An 18,717-nucleotide genomic window follows, 5' to 3' on the forward strand; every position below is an offset into this window, starting at 1 on the left:
TGTCTTTTTACATATACCCATGCTGGGTGAGATAAATATCTTGGTCAAATGCCAACTTTGTATAAAAAAATGGGAAAAGTTGTCTTTTGCCAAGATATTTCTCTCACCCAGCATGGGTATATGTAAAATGACACCGCAAAACACATTCCCCACCTTCTCCTGAGTACGGCAATACCAGATGTGTGACACTTTTTTGCAGCCTAGGTGGGCAAAGGGGCCCATATTCCAAAGAGCACCTTTCGGATTTCACTGGTCATTTTTTACAGAATTTGATTTCAAACTCCTTACCACACATTCGGGCCCCTAGAATGCCAGGGCAGTATAACTACCCCACAAGTGACCCCATTTTGGAAAGAAGACACCCCAAGGTATTCCGTGAGGGGCATGGCAAGTTCCTAGAATTTTTTATTTTTTGTCACAAGTTAGTGGAAAATGATGATTTTTTTTTTTTTTTCATACAAAGTCTCATATTCCACTAACTTGTGACAAAAAATAAAAACTTCCATGAACTCACTATGCCCATCAGCGAATACCTTGGGGTCTCTTCTTTCCAAAATGGGGTCACTTGTGGGGTAGTTATACTGCCCTGGCATTCTAGGGGCCCGAATGTGTGGTAAGGAGTTTGAAATCAAATTCTGTAAAAAATGACCAGTGAAATCCGAAAGGTGCTCTTTGTAATATGGGCCCCTTTGCCCACCTAGGCTGCAAAAAAGTGTCACACATCTGGTATCTCTGTATTCAGGAGAAGTTGAGGAATGTGTTTTGGGGTGTCATTTTACATATACCCATGCTGGGTGAGATAAATATCTTGGCCAAATGCCAACTTTGTATAAAAAAATGGGAAAAGTTGTCTTTTGCCAAGATATTTCTCTCACCCAGCAGGGGTATATGTAAAATGACACCCCAAAACACATTCCCCACCTTCTCCTGAGTACGGGGATACCAGATGTGTGACACTTTTTTGCAGCCTAGGTGGGCAAAGGGGCCCATATTCCAAAGAGCACCTTTCGGATTTCACAGGTCATTTTTTACAGAATTTGATTTCAAACTCCTTACCACACATTTGGGCCCCTAGAATGCCAGGGCAGTATAACTACCCCACAAGTGACCCCATTTTGGAAAGAAGAGACCCCAAGGTATTCGCTGATGGGCATAGTGAGTTCATGGAAGTTTTTATTTTTTGTCACAAGTTAGTGGAATATGAGACTTTGTATGAAAAAAAAAAAAAAAAAAAAAAAAATCAGCATTTTCCACTAACTTGTGACAAAAAATAAAAAATTCTAGGAACTCGCCATGCCCCTCACGGAATACCTTGGGGTGTCTTCTTTCCAAAATGGGGTCACTTGTGGGGTAGTTATACTGCCCTGGCATTTTCCAGGGGCCCTAATGTGTGGTAAGTAGGTAAATGACCTGTGAAATCCTAAAGGTGCTCTTTGGAATATGGGCCCCTTTGCCCACCTAGGCTGCAAAAAAGTGTCACACATGTGGTATCGCCGTATTCAGGAGAAGTTGGGGAATGTGTTTTGGGGTGTCATTTTACATATACCCTTGCTGGGTGAGAGAAATATCTTGGCAAAAGACAACTTTTCCCATTTTTTTTTATACAAAGTTGGCATTTGACCAAGATATTTCTCTCACCCAGCATGGGTATATGTAAAATGACACCCCAAAACACATTCCCCAACTTCTCCTGAGTACGGCGATACCAGATGTGTGACACTTTTTTGCAGCCTAGATGCGCAAAGGTGCCCAAATTCCTTTTAGGAGGGCATTTTTAGACATTTGGATACCAGACTTCTTCTCACGCTTTGGGGCCCCTAGAATAGTATAAATACCCCACATGTGGGGTATTTATACCCCACATGTGACCCCATTTTGGAAATACCCCACATGTGACCCCATTTTGGAAAGAAGACGCCCCAAGGTATTCAATGAGGGGCATGGCGAGTTCATAGAATTTTTTTTTTTTTGGCACAAGTTAGCGGAAATTGATATTTTTAATTTTTTTCTCACAAAGTCTCCCGTTCCGCTAACTTGGGACAAAAATTTCAATCTTTCATGGACTCAATATGCCCCTCACTGAATACCTGGGGGTGTCTTCTTTCCAAAATGGGGTCACATGTGGGGTATTTATACTGCCCTGGCATTCTAGGGGCCCTAAAGCGTGAGAAGAAGTCTGGAATATAAATGTCTAAAAAATTTTACGCATTTGGTTTCCGTGAGGGGTATGGTGAGTTCATGTGAGATTTTATTTTTTGACACAAGTTAGTGGAATATGAGACTTTGTAAGAAAAAAAAATAATAATTCCGCTAACTTGGGCCAAAAAAATGTCTGAATGGAGCCTTACAGAGGGTGATCAATGACAGGGGGGTTGATCAATGACAGGGGGGTTGATCAATGACAGGGGGGTGATCAGGGAGTCTATATGGGGTGATAACCACAGTCATTGATCACGCCCGTGTAAGGCTTCATTCAGACGTCCGTATGCGTTTTGCGGATCCGATCCATCTATCAGTGCATCCGTAAAAATCATGCGGACATCTGAATGGAGCTTTACAGGGGGGTAATCAATGACAGGGGGGTGATCAGGGAGTCTATATGGGGTGATCACCACAGTCATTGATCATGCCCCTGTAAGGCTTCATTCAGACGTCCGGATGCGTTTTGCGGATCCGATCCATCTATCAGTGGATCCGTAAAAATCATGCGGACGTCTGAATGGAGCTTTACAGGGGGGTAATCAATGACAGGGGGGTAATCAATGACAGGGGGGTGATCAGGGAGTCTATATGGGGTGATCACCACAGTCATTGATCACGCCCCTGTAAGGCTTCATTCAGACGTCCGGATGCGTTTTGCGGATCCGATCCATCTATCAGTGGATCCGTAAAAATCATGCGGACGTCTGAATGGAGCTTTACAGGGGGGGTAATCAATGACAGGGGGGTGATCAGGGAGTCTATATGGGGTGATCACCACAGTCATTGATCACGCCCCTGTAAGGCTTCATTCAGACGTCCGGATGCGTTTTGCGGATCCGATCCATCTATCAGTGGATCCGTAAAAATCATGCGGACGTCTGAATGGAGCTTTACAGGGGGGTAATCAATGACAGAGGGGTAATCAATGACAGGGGGGTGATCAGGGAGTCTATATGGGGTGATCACCACAGTCATTGATCACGCCCCTGTAAGGCTTCATTCAGACGTCCGGATGCGTTTTGCGGATCCGATCCATCTATCAGTGCATCCGTGAAAATCATGCGGACATCTGAATGGAGCTTTACAGGGGGGTAATCAATGACAGGGGGGTGATCACCACAGTCATTGATCATGCCCCTGTAAGGCTTCATTCAGACGTCCGGATGCGTTTTGTGGATCCGATCCATCTATCAGTGCATCCGTAAAAATCATGCGGACATCTGAATGGAGCTTTACAGGGGGGTGATCAGGGAGTCTATATGGGGTGATCACCACAGTCATTGATCATGCCCCTGTAAGGCTTCATTCAGACGTCCGGATGCGTTTTGTGGATCCGATCCATCTATCAGTGCATCCGTAAAAATCATGCGGACATCTGAATGGAGCTTTACAGGGGGGTTATCAATGACAGGGGGGTGATCAGGGAGTCTATATGGGGTGATCACCACAGTCATTGATCACGCCCCTGTAAGGCTTCATTCAGACGTCCGGATGCGTTTTGCGGATCCGATCCATCTATCAGTGGATCCGTAAAAATCATGCGGACGTCTGAATGGAGCTTTACAGGGGGGTAATCAATGACAGGGGGGTGATCAGGGAGTCTATATGGGGTGATCACCACAGTCATTGATCATGCCCCTGTAAGGCTTCATTCAGGCGTCCGGATGCGTTTTGCGGATCCGATCCATCTATCAGTGGATCCGTAAAAATCATGCGGACGTCTGAATGGAGCTTTACAGGGGGGTAATCAATGACAGGGGGGTAATCAATGACAGGGGGGTGATCAGGGAGTCTATATGGGGTGATCACCACAGTCATTGATCACGCCCCTGTAAGGCTTCATTCAGACGTCCGGATGCGTTTTGCGGATCCGATCCATCTATCAGTGCATCCGTAAAAATCATGCGGACATCTGAATGGAGCTTTACAGGGGGGTAATCAATGACAGGGGGGTGATCACCACAGTCATTGATCATGCCCCTGTAAGGCTTCATTCAGACGTCCGGATGCGTTTTGCGGATCCGATCCATCTATCAGTGGATCCGTAAAAATCATGCGGACATCTGAATGGAGCTTTACAGGGGGGTGATCAGGGAGTCTATATGGGGTGATCACCACAGTCATTGATCATGCCCCTGTAAGGCTTCATTCAGACGTCCGGATGCGTTTTGTGGATCCGATCCATCTATCAGTGCATCCGTAAAAATCATGCGGACATCTGAATGGAGCTTTACAGGGGGTGATCAGGGAGTCTATATGGGGTGATCACCACAGTCATTGATCATGCCCCTGTAAGGCTTCATTCAGACGTCCGGATGCGTTTTGCGGATCCGATCCATCTATCAGTGCATCCGTAAAAATCATGCGGACATCTGAATGGAGCTTTACAGGGGGGTAATCAATGACAGGGGGGTGATCAGGGAGTCTATATGGGGTGATCACCACAGTCATTGATCACGCCCCTGTAAGGCTTCATTCAGACGTCCGGATGCGTTTTGCGGATCCGATCCATCTATCAGTGGATCCGTAAAAATCATGCGGACGTCTGAATGGAGCTTTACAGGGGGGTAATCAATGACAGGGGGGTAATCAATGACAGGGGGGTGATCAGGGAGTCTATATGGGGTGATCAGGGGCTAATAAGGGGTTAATAAGTGACCGGGGGGGGGGGGGGTGTAGTGTAGTGGTGCTACTTTACTGAGCTACCTGTGTCCTCTGGTGGTCGATCCAAACAAAGGGGACCACCAGAGGACCAGGTAGCAGGTATATTAGACGCTGTTATCAAAACCGCGTCTAATATACCTGTTAGGGGTTAAAAAAAACACATCTCCAGCCTGCCAGCGAACGATCGCCGCTGGCAGGCTGGAGATCAACTCTCTTACCTTCCGTTCCTGTGAGCGCGCGCGCCTATGTGCGCGCGTTCACAGGAAATCTCGGCTCACGCGAGATAACGCCTATTGGCGTTAGCGTAGCCTGGGGGAGCCGCCGCAATGACGCCTTTCGGCGTTAGCGTGGCGGCAAGCGGTTAAGATGTTGTATTTTTGATTGTTTGTTTATTTTTTGGTATTCTGGGAGAAAGGGGGTGGTTTGAATTTTTACCTTTTTTTTTATTTTTTATATTTTTTTAGGTTCCCAATATATGTGCTATATATAGTAGGTTCCCATATATGAGTCACTTTTTGAATTGAAATAAATTTAACTTTTGATGATCTAATTTATTGAAATGAAACTGTATATTGTAATGGATAAAAATCCACTACTTTATTACAAATTGCAATCTAATGAAAGAATGTACTTGTACTTTTTAAATTGAAACCAAATCGCTGCCTAAGGAAAACGTTAAAAACAAAAGTAACTTTAGGAGATCCCATGACATACCAGGCTCTCCATAGGACTGGTGGTAATGAGCCTGGCAAAATGGCTAGGGCTGCGCTAAAGCCCACCCATCAGAGCCGGTGAAGTCACCGGGAACACTGCTGGACGGAAGCCTCCGCGTAGTAGTGTACCAGCACTGAACCCAGATAACCCCTTTAAGGCCCCTTTCACACGAGCGAGTTTTCCGCTCGGGTGCAATGCGTGACGTGAATGCATTGCACCCGCACTGAATCCGGACCCACTCATTTCTATGGGGCTGTGCACATGAGCGGTGATTTTCACGCATCACTTGTGCGTTGCGTGAAAATCGCAGCATGTTCTATATTCTGCGTTTTTCACGCAACGCAGGCCCCATAGAATTGAATGGGGCTGCGTGAAAATCGCAAACATCCACAAGCAAGTAGGGATGCCGTGCGATTTTTCACGCACAATTGCTAGGAGACAATCGGGATGGAGACCCGATCATTATTATTTTCCCTTATAACATGGTTATAAGGGAAAATAATAGCATTTTTAATACAGAATGCATAGTACAATAGGGCTGGAGGGGTTAAAAATAATAAAAAAATAATATAACTCACCTTAATTCACTTGATCGCGCATCCCGGCTTCTCTTCTGTATTCTTCTTTGCTGTGCACAGAAAAAGGACCTTTTATAACGTCACTGCGCTCATCACATGGTCCGTCACATGATCCATCACCATGGTAAAAGATCATGTGATGGACCATGTGATGAGCGCAGTGACGTCCTCAAAGGTCCTTTTCCTCAAAGAAGAAGACAGAAGAGATGCCGGCTGCGCGAACAAGTGGATTAAGGTGAGTTTTATTTTTTTATTTTATTTTTTTAACCCCTCCAGCCCTATTGTACTATGCATTCTGTATTCAGAATGCTATTATTTTCCCTTATAACCATGTTATAAGGGGAAATAATACAATCTACACAACCTGGAACCCAAACCTGAACTTCTGTGAAGAAGTTCGGGTCTGGGGACCACATTCAGTTTTTTATCACGCGCGTGCAAAGCGCATTGCACCCGCGCGATAAAAACGGAACGCAATTGCAGTCAAAACTGACTGCAATTGCGTACCTACTCGCACGGGTTTGCCGCAACGCATCCGGACCTTATCCGGACACGCTCGTCTGCAAGGGGCCTAACTCTTTTTCCCAAGCACAGCTAGGGCAGAATAGGAAGTGGGGGCTGCTTTAGCTGCTGATATCTACTGATTAGTAGCAGCTGAGGCATGGGTCTAGTCTTATTTGAAAGCTGGTATTCCAGGCTTTCATACAAGACCAAAATTGCAGCATTAGCTGAACAGAAGCGGCAGATATCTAGTCGGGAATAAACACGGTAAAACCTGCTTTTACTGTCATTTTTAGCATTTTTATAGTGAACATAATGCTGTCATTCAGGTATTGTGAAAGCTTGGCATCACGTCTGATATGGCAGGTAACCGACGTGTGGCGCAGAGGGGAGGGGAGTGGTGACCCCTAACTCACCTAGCACTGGCACCTGGCTGCCCTGAGGGGCTGCTAACCCGTACGCTGATCACGTGCCTCGTCCCTGAAATAATCCTTAGATAGTGAATAGGGCGGTGGGAGCTATAGTCCTCACTACTGACACCTAGGGTAACAACAGGGAAAGGACAAACACCACAAACAATCCTCAAAGGGAGACAACAACAGGAGTGAACCGAAGATCTAACAGCTCTAGTTCCGACACCTCCACAGCAACTCCAACTCCCCCAGAGGTCAGAATAGAAGATCTTCAAATAAGGTCTATATATGGCATAAGGGAAGCAGAAAGGGATAATATATAGTAGCTGGGAGTGGCTGACAGAGAACAGCTGTAAGGAAAAGCTACAGATGCCTAAATGGGACAAAAAGGATTGCAAACCTAAGCAGGAAAACCTGGACTAGAATCCATTCCCACCACTAGGTCATGGAGCGATCTCTTGAAACTGAGTGAGTAGCCACCCACTGCAACCTTCTGACCCCAGGAACAACAGGGTCAGCGATAGGTCGTGACACCCTTGGGACACTTGGAATGTCAGCTTCCAAACAATATAATCTATCTCTCTAGCTACTACCTACCCAGAGATATGAGCATTTAAAGCAGCTTTCTCATCTCCCCTTGATTTTGGAAGAGGAGGGGAGGGCGGTTGGGGAGAGGACAGCCTAAAGAAGGAAGGAAAAAAAAAAATGTATAGAAATGTGGCATTATTATCATTGTAGTGAACCACATAAGAAAGTTGTGTTATTTATACCACACCGTGAATGCCGTAAATAAATTTCACAAAATAATGTTGAAATTACTGTTTCATTCTCTTTCTCCCTAATAATAAAAGTTATTCAACACCTTCTGACCAGGCCATGGATCTGCAAAAACGGATCCGTTACAATAATACAACCGCATCCATCCGTCATGAACGGATCCGTTTGTATTATCTGTAACATAGCCTAGACAGATCCGTTATGAATTCCATTGAAAGTCAATCGGAGACGGATCAGTTTTCTATTGTGCCAGAGAAAACTGATCCGTCCCCATTGACTTACATTGTGTGTCAGAATGGATCTGTTTGTATTATCTTTAAAGAGGACCTTTCACCGATCCTGACATTGTGAACTAAGTATCATGCCATATACAGCGGCACCCAGGGATCTCACTGCACTTACTATTATCCCTGGGCGCCGCTCCGTTCTCCCGTTATGTCCTCCGGTATGTTCGGGGACTTGGTTATAGTAGGCGGAGTCTGCCCTTGTTCTGCTGGGCGTCTCCTTCTCCTAGGCTGTAGCGCTGGCCCATCGCAGAGCTCACAGCCTGGGAGAAAAAAAACTCCCAGGCTGTGAGCTGTGTGCTGCGATTGGCCAGTGCTACAGCCTAGGAGAAGGAGACGCCCAGCAGAACAAGGGCAGACTCCGCCTACTATAACCAAGTCCCCGAACATACCGGAGGACATAACGGGAGAACGGAGCGGCGCCCAGGGATAATAGTAAGTGCAGTGAGATCCCTGGGCGCCGCTGTATATGTCAGCATACTTAGTTCACAATGTCCGGATCGGTGAAATGTCCTCTTTAACATAGCCAAGACGGATCTGTCTTAACCACCTCCGGACCGCTGTACGCACAGACGCGTCCTGGAGGTGGTTGATTCATTCCGAGTGGACGCGCCGGCGCGTCCTCTCGCGATGGCCGAGATTTCCTGTGAACGCGCGCACACAGGCGCGCGCGCTCACAGGAACGGAAGGTAAGAAAGTGGATCTCCAGCCTGCCAGCGGCGATCGTTCGCTGGCAGGCTGGAGATGTGATTTTTTTTTAACCCCTAACAGGTATATTAGACGCTGTTTTGATAACAGCGTCTAATATACCTGCTACCTTGTCCTCTGGTGGTCCCCTTTGTTTGGATCGACCACCAGAGGACACAGGTAGCTCAGTAATATGTTGCACCAAGCACCACACTACACTACACCCCCCCCCCCCCGTCACTTATTAACCCCTTATTCACCCTTGATCACCCCTGATCACCCCATATAGACTCCCTGATCACCCCCCTGTCATTGATTACACCCCTGTCATTGATCACACCCCTGTAAAGCTCCATTCAGACGTCCGCATGATTTTTACGGATCCACTGATAGATGGATCGGATCCGCAAAACGCACACGGACGTCTGAATGGAGCCTTACAGGGGCATGATCAATGACTGTGGTGATCACCCCATATAGACTCCCTGATCACCCCCCTGTCATTGATTACCCCCCTGTCATTGATTACCCCCCTGTCATTGATTACCCCCCTGTCATTGATTACCCCCCTGTCATTGATTACCCCCCTGTCATTGATTACCCCCCTGTCATTGATCACACCCCTTTAAAGCTCCATTCAGATGTCCGCATGATTTTTACGGATCCACTGATAGATGGATCGGATCCGCAAAACGCACACCGACGTCTGAATGGAGCCTTACAGGGGCGTGATCAATGACTGGTGATCACCCCATATATATTCTCTGATCACACCCCTGTCATTGATCACACCCCTGTCATTGATCACACCCCTGTCATTGATCACCCCTCTGTAAGGCTCCATTCAGACATTTTTTTGGCCCAAGTTAGCGGAATATTTTTTTTTTTTCTTACAAAGTCTCATATTCCACTAACTTGCGTCAAAAAATTAAATCTCACATGAACTCACCATACCCCTCACGGAATCCAAATGCGTAAAAATTTTTAGACATTTATATTCCAGACTTCTTCTCACGCTTTAGGGCCCCTAGAATGCCAGGGCAGTATAAATACCCCACATGTGACCCCATTTCGGAAAGAAGACACCCCAAGGTATTCCGTGAGGGGCATATTTAGTCCATGAAAGATTGAAATTTTTGTCCCAAGTTAGCGGAAAGGGAGACTTTGTGAGAAAAAAATAAATAAAATCAATTTCCGCTAACTTGTGCCAAAAAAAAAAAATTTCTATGAACTCACCATGCCCCTCATTGAATACCTTGGGGTGTCTTCTTTCCAAAATGGGGTCACATGTGGGGTATTTATACTGCCCTGGCATTCTAGGGGCCCTAAAGCGTGAAAAGAAGTCTGGGATCCAAATGTCTAAAGATGCCCTCATAAAAGGAATGTGGGCCCCTTTGCGCATTTAGGCCGCAAAAAAGTGTCACACATCTGGTATCGCCGTACTCAGGAGAAGTTGGGGAATGTGTTTTGGGGTGTCATTTTACATATACCCATGCTGGGTGAGAGAAATATCTTGGCAAAAGACAACTTTTCCCATTTTTTTTATACAAAGTTGGCATTTGACCAAGATATTTCTCTCACCCAGCATGGGTATATGTAAAATGACACCCCAAAACACATTCCCCAACTTCTCCCGAGTACGGCGATACCACATGTGTGACACATTTTTGCAGCCTAGGTGGGCAAAGGGCCCCACATTCCAAAGAGCACCTTTCGGATTTCACAGGTCATTTACCTACTTACCACACATTAGGGCCCCTGGAAAATGCCAGGGCAGTATAACTACCCCACAAGTGACCCCATTTTGGAAAGAAGACACCCCAAGGTATTCCGTGAGGGGCATGGCGAGTTCCTAGAATTTTTTATTTTTTGTCACAAGTTAGTGGAATATGATGATTTTTTATTTTATTTTTTTTTTTCTTACAAAGTCTCATATTCCACTAACTTGTGACAAAAAATAAAAACTTCCATGAACTCACTATGCCCATCAGCGAATACCTTGGGGTGTCTTCTTTCCAAAATGGGGTCACTTGTGGGGTAGTTATACTGCCCTGGCATTCTAGGGGCCCAAATGTGTGGTAAGGAGTTTGAAATCAAATTCTGTAAAAAATGACCAGTGAAATCCGAAAGGTGCTCTTTGGAATATGGGCCCCTTTGCCCACCTAGGCTGCAAAAAAGTGTCACACATCTGGTATCTCCGTACTCAGGAGAAGTTGGGGAATGTGTTTTGGGGTGTCATTTTACATATACCCATGCTGGGTGAGAGAAATATCTTGGAAAAAGACAACTTTTCCCATTTTTTTTATACAAAGTTGGCATTTGACCAAGATATTTATCTCACCCAGCATGGGTATATGTAAAATGACACCCCAAAACACATTCCTCAACTTCTCCTGAATACAGAGATACCAGATGTGTGACACTTTTTTGCAGCCTAGGTGGGCAAAGGGGCCCATATTCCAAAGAGCACCTTTCGGATTTCACCGGTCATTTTTTACAGAATTTGATTTCAAACTCCTTACCACACATTTGGGCCCCTAGAATGCCAGGGCAGTATAACTACCCCACAAGTGACCCCATTTTGGAAAGAAGAGACCCCAAGGTATTTCGTGATGGGCATAGTGAGTTCATAGAACTTTTTATTTTTTGTCACAAGTTAGTGGAATATGAGACTTTGTAAGAAAAAAAAAAAAAAAAAAAAAAATCATCATTTTCCGCTAACTTGTGACAAAAAATAAAAAGTTCTATGAACTCACTATGCCCATCAGCGAGTACCTTAGAGTGTGTACTTTCTGAAATGGGGTCATTTGTGGGGTGTTTGTACTGTCTGGTCATTGTAGAACCTCAGGAAACATGACAGGTGCTCAGAAAGTCAGAGCTGCTTCAAAAAGCGGAAATTCACATTTTTGTACCATAGTTTGTAAACGCTATAACTTTTACCCAAACCATTTTTTTTTTTTTACCCAAACATTTTTTTTTTATCAAAGACATGTAGAACAATAAATTTAGAGCAAAATTTATATATGGATCTCATTTTTTTTGCAAAATTTTACAACTGAAAGTAAAAAATGTCATTTTTTTGCAAAAAAATCGTTAAATTTCGATTAATAACAAAAAAAGTAAAAATGTCAGCAGCAATGAAATACCACCAAATGAAAGCTCTATTAGTGAGAAGAAAAGGAGGTAAAATTCATTTGGGTGGTAAGTTGCATGACCGAGCAATAAACGGTGAAAGTAGTGTAGGTCAGAAGTGTATAAAGTGGCCTGGTCTTTCAGGGTGTTTAAGCACTGGGGGCTGAGGTGGTTAAACACCATTGAAAGTCAATAGGGGCCGGATCCGTTTTCTATTGTGCCATATTGGCTCAGTTTCGTCAAGTGGACAGCAAAATGCTGCAGGCAGCGTTTTGGTGTCCGCCTCCAGAGCAGAATGGAGACTGATCGGAGGCAAACTGATGTATTCTGAGCGGATCCTTTTCCATTCAGAATGCATTAGGGCAAAACTTATCTGTTTTGGACTGTGTGAGAGCCCTGATCATTAGATCATGTGATATTTTTATAGAGCTGGTTGTTAAAGATTTAGCCATGCCTAATATGTCTATTTTTAATTTTATTTTATTTCTTCCAGTTTTGCACAATAAAAAGCATTTTTGAAAAAAAATGTTTTTGCATCTGCATTTTCTGAAAGCCATATTTTTTTTATTTAACCCGTCTAGGATGGGTTTAAGCATTGCTGTTTTGTTGCTTTTTAAAAATGCAGAGTGCTGAAACCAGTAAAGGCAACATAAAGTTGATAACCGGTTCCCTTTAAATTTTCATAGTTGGAAAATTAGTTTTAATATTTTTTTTCACATCCTTGTACGCATTTAATGGTAAATATATATTTCATTTCTTAAGGTTTGATGCCTGTTCAACAGCAAGCTGCTCCATTTCCTATGGTACCTGTAATGCAACCAAATGTGCAAAATATCATGGCCATTGGATACAGCCCTCAGATTCCCCAAAGAGCCATGGCTATGCAGGTAAATTTGTTTTTCTTATCCTATACATTTCTTTTTGTGCACTTTTTTTGTGATATGACAATAAATGGCTGAGCTTTACAAATTTTTGGTTTACATGGTGTAGGAAAGCGCAAGGGGCCGTCATTGACAAAAGATATGTGTCACCGAGGTTCCTGGCCTCGGTGAGGTAAGAGCCGGTAATTTTAAGTGTCAGCAGCAGCTAGTGCTGACTGACACTAATGGTTATTTAGTGTGGTTGTAAAGCCGATCCAGGCCAGCTCTTACTGACAGCAGCCAAAGTGCAGGATGGGTGGCTGTTCCCCACGTTCTTGGCCGGGTTTTAGTTAGGGATAACCCAGCCAGCAGTCTCAGGTGGGTGTGGATTATCCTCCATTTCACAGTGTAGCTGTAGAGTCTCTGTAGTTTGGGATCTGCATGATGTGTGCTGTACTAAAGGTCTGAGAGCCGCATTGGTGGGAAACAGGCCCTAAAGCCTGTTGGGGACTGCTACTGCCAAAACTGCTGATAGGGTGAATGCTTTTTGTTCTGTGGACTTGTCATGGTGTGAATGAACACCAAGACGACAAACTGTCATTTTTGTTTGTGTGAATAAACACTGCACTGTTTAAAGGGACACTGACAGGCCCAAAAAGAATATTTAGGTATATATATGACAGTACAGGTCTTATAAAGTGTATTAGAATCATCTAAGTATCCCCCCTGTCCACCTTATAAATACAGTAAAATGAAGTTTTATAACCTGCTTGAATCGTGTTCAATCTGCCCAAGGGGCGGCGTTTCATCTCGACTTGCGCCCAGCCAGCCTCGCCCCAACTGCCGTTTGAAGCGCCGCCCAGCTCATCAATATTCACTTCGCTGGGCAGCTACTAGTGTCCCTGACGCAAGATCCGGCGCATGCCCAATACTATGGGCATCGGCCTCCGGCTCATCTTCAGCGCATGTGCCCGGCACCCTCACTGGCCGGGATCGCATCGCGCCTGCGCACAGTCTGATTCTCAGAGGCCGATGCAGCCTCTGCTTTATGCGCATGCGCCGGGCACAGTTCATAGCAGCGCTTCAGAGCGCTGCTCTGTTACATCTCAAAAGGGGTTAATTAGTGTGCAGGCGCGATATGATTAGTGCGCTTCAAACGGCAGTTGGGGCGAGGCTGGCTGGGCGCAAGTTGAGATGAAACGCCGCCCCTTGGGCAGATTGAACACGATTCAAGCAGGTTATAAAACTTCATTTTACTGTATTTATAAGGTGGACAGGGGGGATACTTAGATGATTCTAATACACTTTATAAGACCTGTACTGTCATATATATACCTAAATATGCTTTTTGGGCCTGTCAGTGTCCCTTTAAGTCAAAGATTTTGTTTTTGCCTCTGTACTGCGTCCGCTAATCTGCCTACTAGAGCGAATCCCCACATTTAATGTTGGATGCGGGCAAACGCAGTGAGGCAGGTCTGAAGGCCAAAACGTTTTTGTTTTCCCGTGCACAAGTGCATGTCGTATATTAAGCCGGCAAGGTTGCGACCCGAGGCCCCTGACAAAATGGAGGCGGTTGTGAAAGCCCTCGTGGCGGCTAACTTGCAGCAGCGGGAGGCTAACAAGCAGCAGCAGGAAACGAACCAGCTGTTATTACAACATGTAATGCCATTGCAAGCGGCAGGAGCGTCCCAGAACGTCCACGATGGCCGGACAGCTGTCCGCGCGGCGATTCCTCAGATGACCCTATCGGATGACGTCGAGACCTATCTGGCGGTCTTTGAAAAGGTGGCCGTGAGGAAAAAGTTACCCCGAGACCAGTGGGCTGAGGTCGTCGCTCCGTTCCTGGCGTCTGGTCCCCAGCAAGTATTTTTTTTGATCTTCCCAATGATCAAGCAGCCGACTACCCGACAGTAAAAGGTGAGATCCTGGCGAGACTTGGGGTGAATGTGTTGGTCCGGGCCCAGCGGGTGCATCAGTGGGAATTTAACCCGGCTGAACCCGCCAGACCACAATATTATGATCTGCTGCACCGATTGCAAAAAAAGGCTGCAGCCTGACATTGACTCCCACTGCTATGTTGGATCGGCCAACATACCCTCTCCAGCACTGGATCGGCCAGGTGTCTCCGGATGCCTTGGAGATGGTCAACATGGTGGAGCGCTATGAGGCCACCAGAAATCTGCAGGGGAGTTCTTTTGGGAGGGGGCCAGTCAAACCCCGGGAATCTCCACTCCAAACCTGGCGACTGGTGCCAGCCAAACCCGCCTGGGACGTACCCCCTGCAGACGCAGCCCCGGTTGTCTGCTGGCGGTGTCACGAGCCTGGACACATAAGAACTGACTGTCCCCATCGGGGTGAACCTATGGATACTAACTGTGGCTACCGCCACTCCTTGTATGCCAGGAAGTTGTGTGCCACAGGTACCTCCGAGACTATAGACAATAGCCTCCTGTGCCAGGTGGAAGTGGGGGACACCCTGGCGGTGGCACTGCTGAATTCAGGGAGTCTGGTGTCCCTGGTAAGAGCTGCCTTGGTGCAGCCCGCCAAGTATACTGGCCGAAAAGTCGTTGTGTGCATTCATGGGGACTTAAAGGACTATCCCACTGCCCTGGTCCCTCTGTCAACGGTGGCCGGCAGGAACCCCACAATGCTCATTTCCCTAGATGCAGAAAAAGCCTTTGATAGGGTGCATTGGGGGTTTCTGGGTCAGACGCTCCACTCATTCGGTATGCGTGGAAACATCCTGACAGCTGTTTTGGGCTTATACCAGGGCTTGACAGATTTCCTTGGAATCTAGGAGCCAGCTAAAAAAGTTAGGAGCCGGGTTTTTTTTTTATACCTTTTTTATAAAGCCTTATTTTCAGCGACAAAAATAACACCTCTTAAATTAACATATAAAGAAGTCTAGAACCAAACAACATGGGCATTGTTTATTATCAGTGTACTGTGACGTCACTGTGTGCCGCATCTCCTCAGTGTTTATCAGTGTACTGTGACGTCACTGTGTGTATAATCCCTGCGCTGTAACGTCACTGTGTGTATAATCCCTGCGCTGTGACGTCACTGTGTGTATAATCCCTGCGCTGTGACGTCACTGTGTGTATAATCCCTGCGCTGTGACGTCACTGTGTGTATAATCCCTGCGCTGTGACGTCACTGCGTGTATAATCCCTGCGCTGTGACGTCACTGTGTGTATAATCCCTGTGCTGCAGCTGACAGAACTGAGATCCCTTCCCCAGGATGTTTGGTCCGGGCTCATTCATCTCATAGAACTGCAGCTATGAAATCCACAGCGTATTGCAGCAAATACCAGCAAAATGGATAAGATTTTACCCAAAATCCTCACACTTCATAAAATCCACACGGAAATGAACCTACTGTGCACATTTCAAATCCGCACCGTGGTAATATATGATTTCACCATGTGTAACTGATCGTGGCTGAATTCCACAGCAAATCCACACGCTACATGTAGAGTTTGATAAAAATCCACAACAGGTAATCCTCTGTGGAAAATGTTTCCATTGGAATTATCCTAGGAATACTGCGGGGGCCTTCCAGGTCTCTCATGGATTGTCACCAAGCTTTCCTGGTCTCCTAGTCCTGAGGAGAACATATCTCACTACGGGAACATATAGAGAAGTTATCAGAGGATTTAGCCATTCAGGAGTCTTATGGCAGCTCCTAGGAGAACTGTGTGGTATACAGCCTGTCACCCAGCTTTCCTGAGGAGAATATATCTCAGTATGGGAACATATAGAGAAGTCATCAGATGATTTGGCCATTCAGTAGTCTTAGTTCTCATAGGAGCTGCAACCCGGCTTTCCAAGACTGAGATATATTCTCTTCAGGAGACCAGGAAAGCTGGGTGACACAGCCTGTATACCACACAGCTCTCCTAGGAGCTGCTACCAGGCTTTCTGTGTGGTATACAGGCTGTCACCCAGCTTTCCTAGAAAGGGAAAGAACTAAGAAATGGCCGAATGGTAACTGCAGGGATGGAGCACAGTGCAGGAATGGCCACCAGTTGTGGCTAGCAGGAGCTCCGGCCTAATGACGGCAGCAGGTATGCAGCTCCCCGCTGGGTTCATGGCCGTGCTCGAGGCCAACAGACATTACAAACTTTGAGCCTACCGGATAAGTGCAGAGCGCATCATTTACCGCCGCAGAGCCAGTCGTGCAGGGACCTGGCAGCACTTGGTGTCCTGGGATGTTGCGCTGCCCGATCATGTCCCCTGCTGTATACAGCAGGAGGAATGATGATGGGCTGATCGTCTTTCCTCCACTTGTCAGCGAGTGCAGCGCCGCTACCTGTGCTCCCGCTCTGCCTCCCCTGCACTAACTCCTCTTCCCCCTGCCGAGGCTCTCTCACCGGGACACGGGCTCTGATGTCTGCCGGACATAAGTACCGGCCGGGCTCTGGTAAAGGCTTTGCCATTTTTATCTGCCCTGGAGATGACGCACGGCGACATCAGCACACTGCGACCGATAGACGGCGAGAGAGAGTGGCCAAACCACGATGGAGCCGAAAGCTAAGGGGTCCGGGCAGGGTGGCAGTCCGAGCGCAAGTGACTTAAAAAAAAAAAGGTTTCATTTTGCTTGCGGTCCTCACCCTTCAGTGGCTGCGCCCGGCTGCTGGTGTGCTGGGCCTATTTTCAAGCAGGGGCAAATACCCAGGCGCCAGGACAAAATTCCTAGTCGCCATGGCGTCCTGGCGCCTGGGATTTGTCGAGCCCTGGCTTATACACAAATCCAACCGCCAAAGTACTAGCCTTCTGGTTTTATGTCCGACTCGTTCAGTATCTCTAATGGAACACAGCAGGGGTGTCCGTTGTCGCCGCTAATATATGGGCTGATAATGGAGCCTCTGGCAGCCACAATTAGAACCTGTCCCCAAATTGAGGGAATTAAAATAGGCAACACGTCCCATGTGATCGGATTATATGCTAACGATGTATTACTGACCTTAACAAACCCAGAAAGTTATTTTAGCTGCTCTCACACGCGTGCTGAATAAGTTTTCAAAATGCTCGTACTATAAGCTCAATATCACTAAAACTAAAGTTCTGGATTTCTTTATTCCGGGAGGTTCCGTGGGCAGGCTAAAACGACTTTATCCTTTTCAATGGGAGGATAGGTCTGTTACATACCTAGGGGTGGAACTTGCCCGTAGTGTAGCAGAAACAATTTCCATTAACTTCAAAAACCTGCGGGCAGAGCTACAGGCTGATTATTCCCATATGGCACAAGTTCTGCTCTCTTGGATGGCGCGTATTAATGCAGCTAAAATGCTTTCCTTGCCAAAAGTGTTATATTTTTTCAGGTTTCTCCCGCTACAAATACCTAAAAAACTCATAACTCAACTCCAAACGGACCTTTCCAAGTTTATTTGGCAAAACAAGCACACCAGAATCCCGAAAGCTTCCCTTTACCCCTCTATCAAATTGGGCGGCTTGCGGGTCCCCTCCCTCTACAAATACTATCTAGCTAATCTGACAGAACAAGCGCTGGAATGGTGGTCCCCGTCCGCGTCTCAAAAATGGTTGCAAATAGAAGAGACATACACTAGACAGCAATCCCTGCCTGCTCTCCTAGCTGCTTACAGCTTGAAGCGATTTTGTTTTAATGTTCCTCTGTCTACAATGCAAGCAACGCTATTTATCTGGTCACATCTCACGGATGCTCTAAAACTATTCAGCATCCCAAGGGAAAAAATTCCCCTAATTTCACTAGTATATCATACCCCGGAGCTGGACCTAACAGTGTGGTCCAATAGCTGGATACACCATCTCAGCTGCTTATACTCAGGCTCATCCCTGGTAGACTTTCAGTATTTACACTCTACCTACTCTCTCCCGCACTTTCAATTTTACCAATTTCTCAGTATCAGACACCTGCTAAATA

At 46.2% G+C, this 18,717-nt stretch overlaps 1 protein-coding gene across 1 annotated transcript in view; it reads left to right on the forward strand.

Annotated features, from left to right (window-relative positions):
• Nucleotides 1–18,717, forward strand: part of SYNRG (synergin gamma) — a 303,838-nt gene that overhangs the window by 28,691 nt on the left and 256,430 nt on the right. Inside the window, 1 exon segment of the mRNA XM_040424188.1 lies at nucleotides 12,715–12,839. Coding sequence (XP_040280122.1) covers nucleotides 12,715–12,839 — 125 coding nt within the window.

The sequence above is a fragment of the Bufo bufo genome, chromosome 3 (genome assembly GCF_905171765.1).
Source record: "Bufo bufo chromosome 3, aBufBuf1.1, whole genome shotgun sequence".
Lineage (NCBI taxonomy): Eukaryota > Metazoa > Chordata > Amphibia > Anura > Bufonidae > Bufo > Bufo bufo.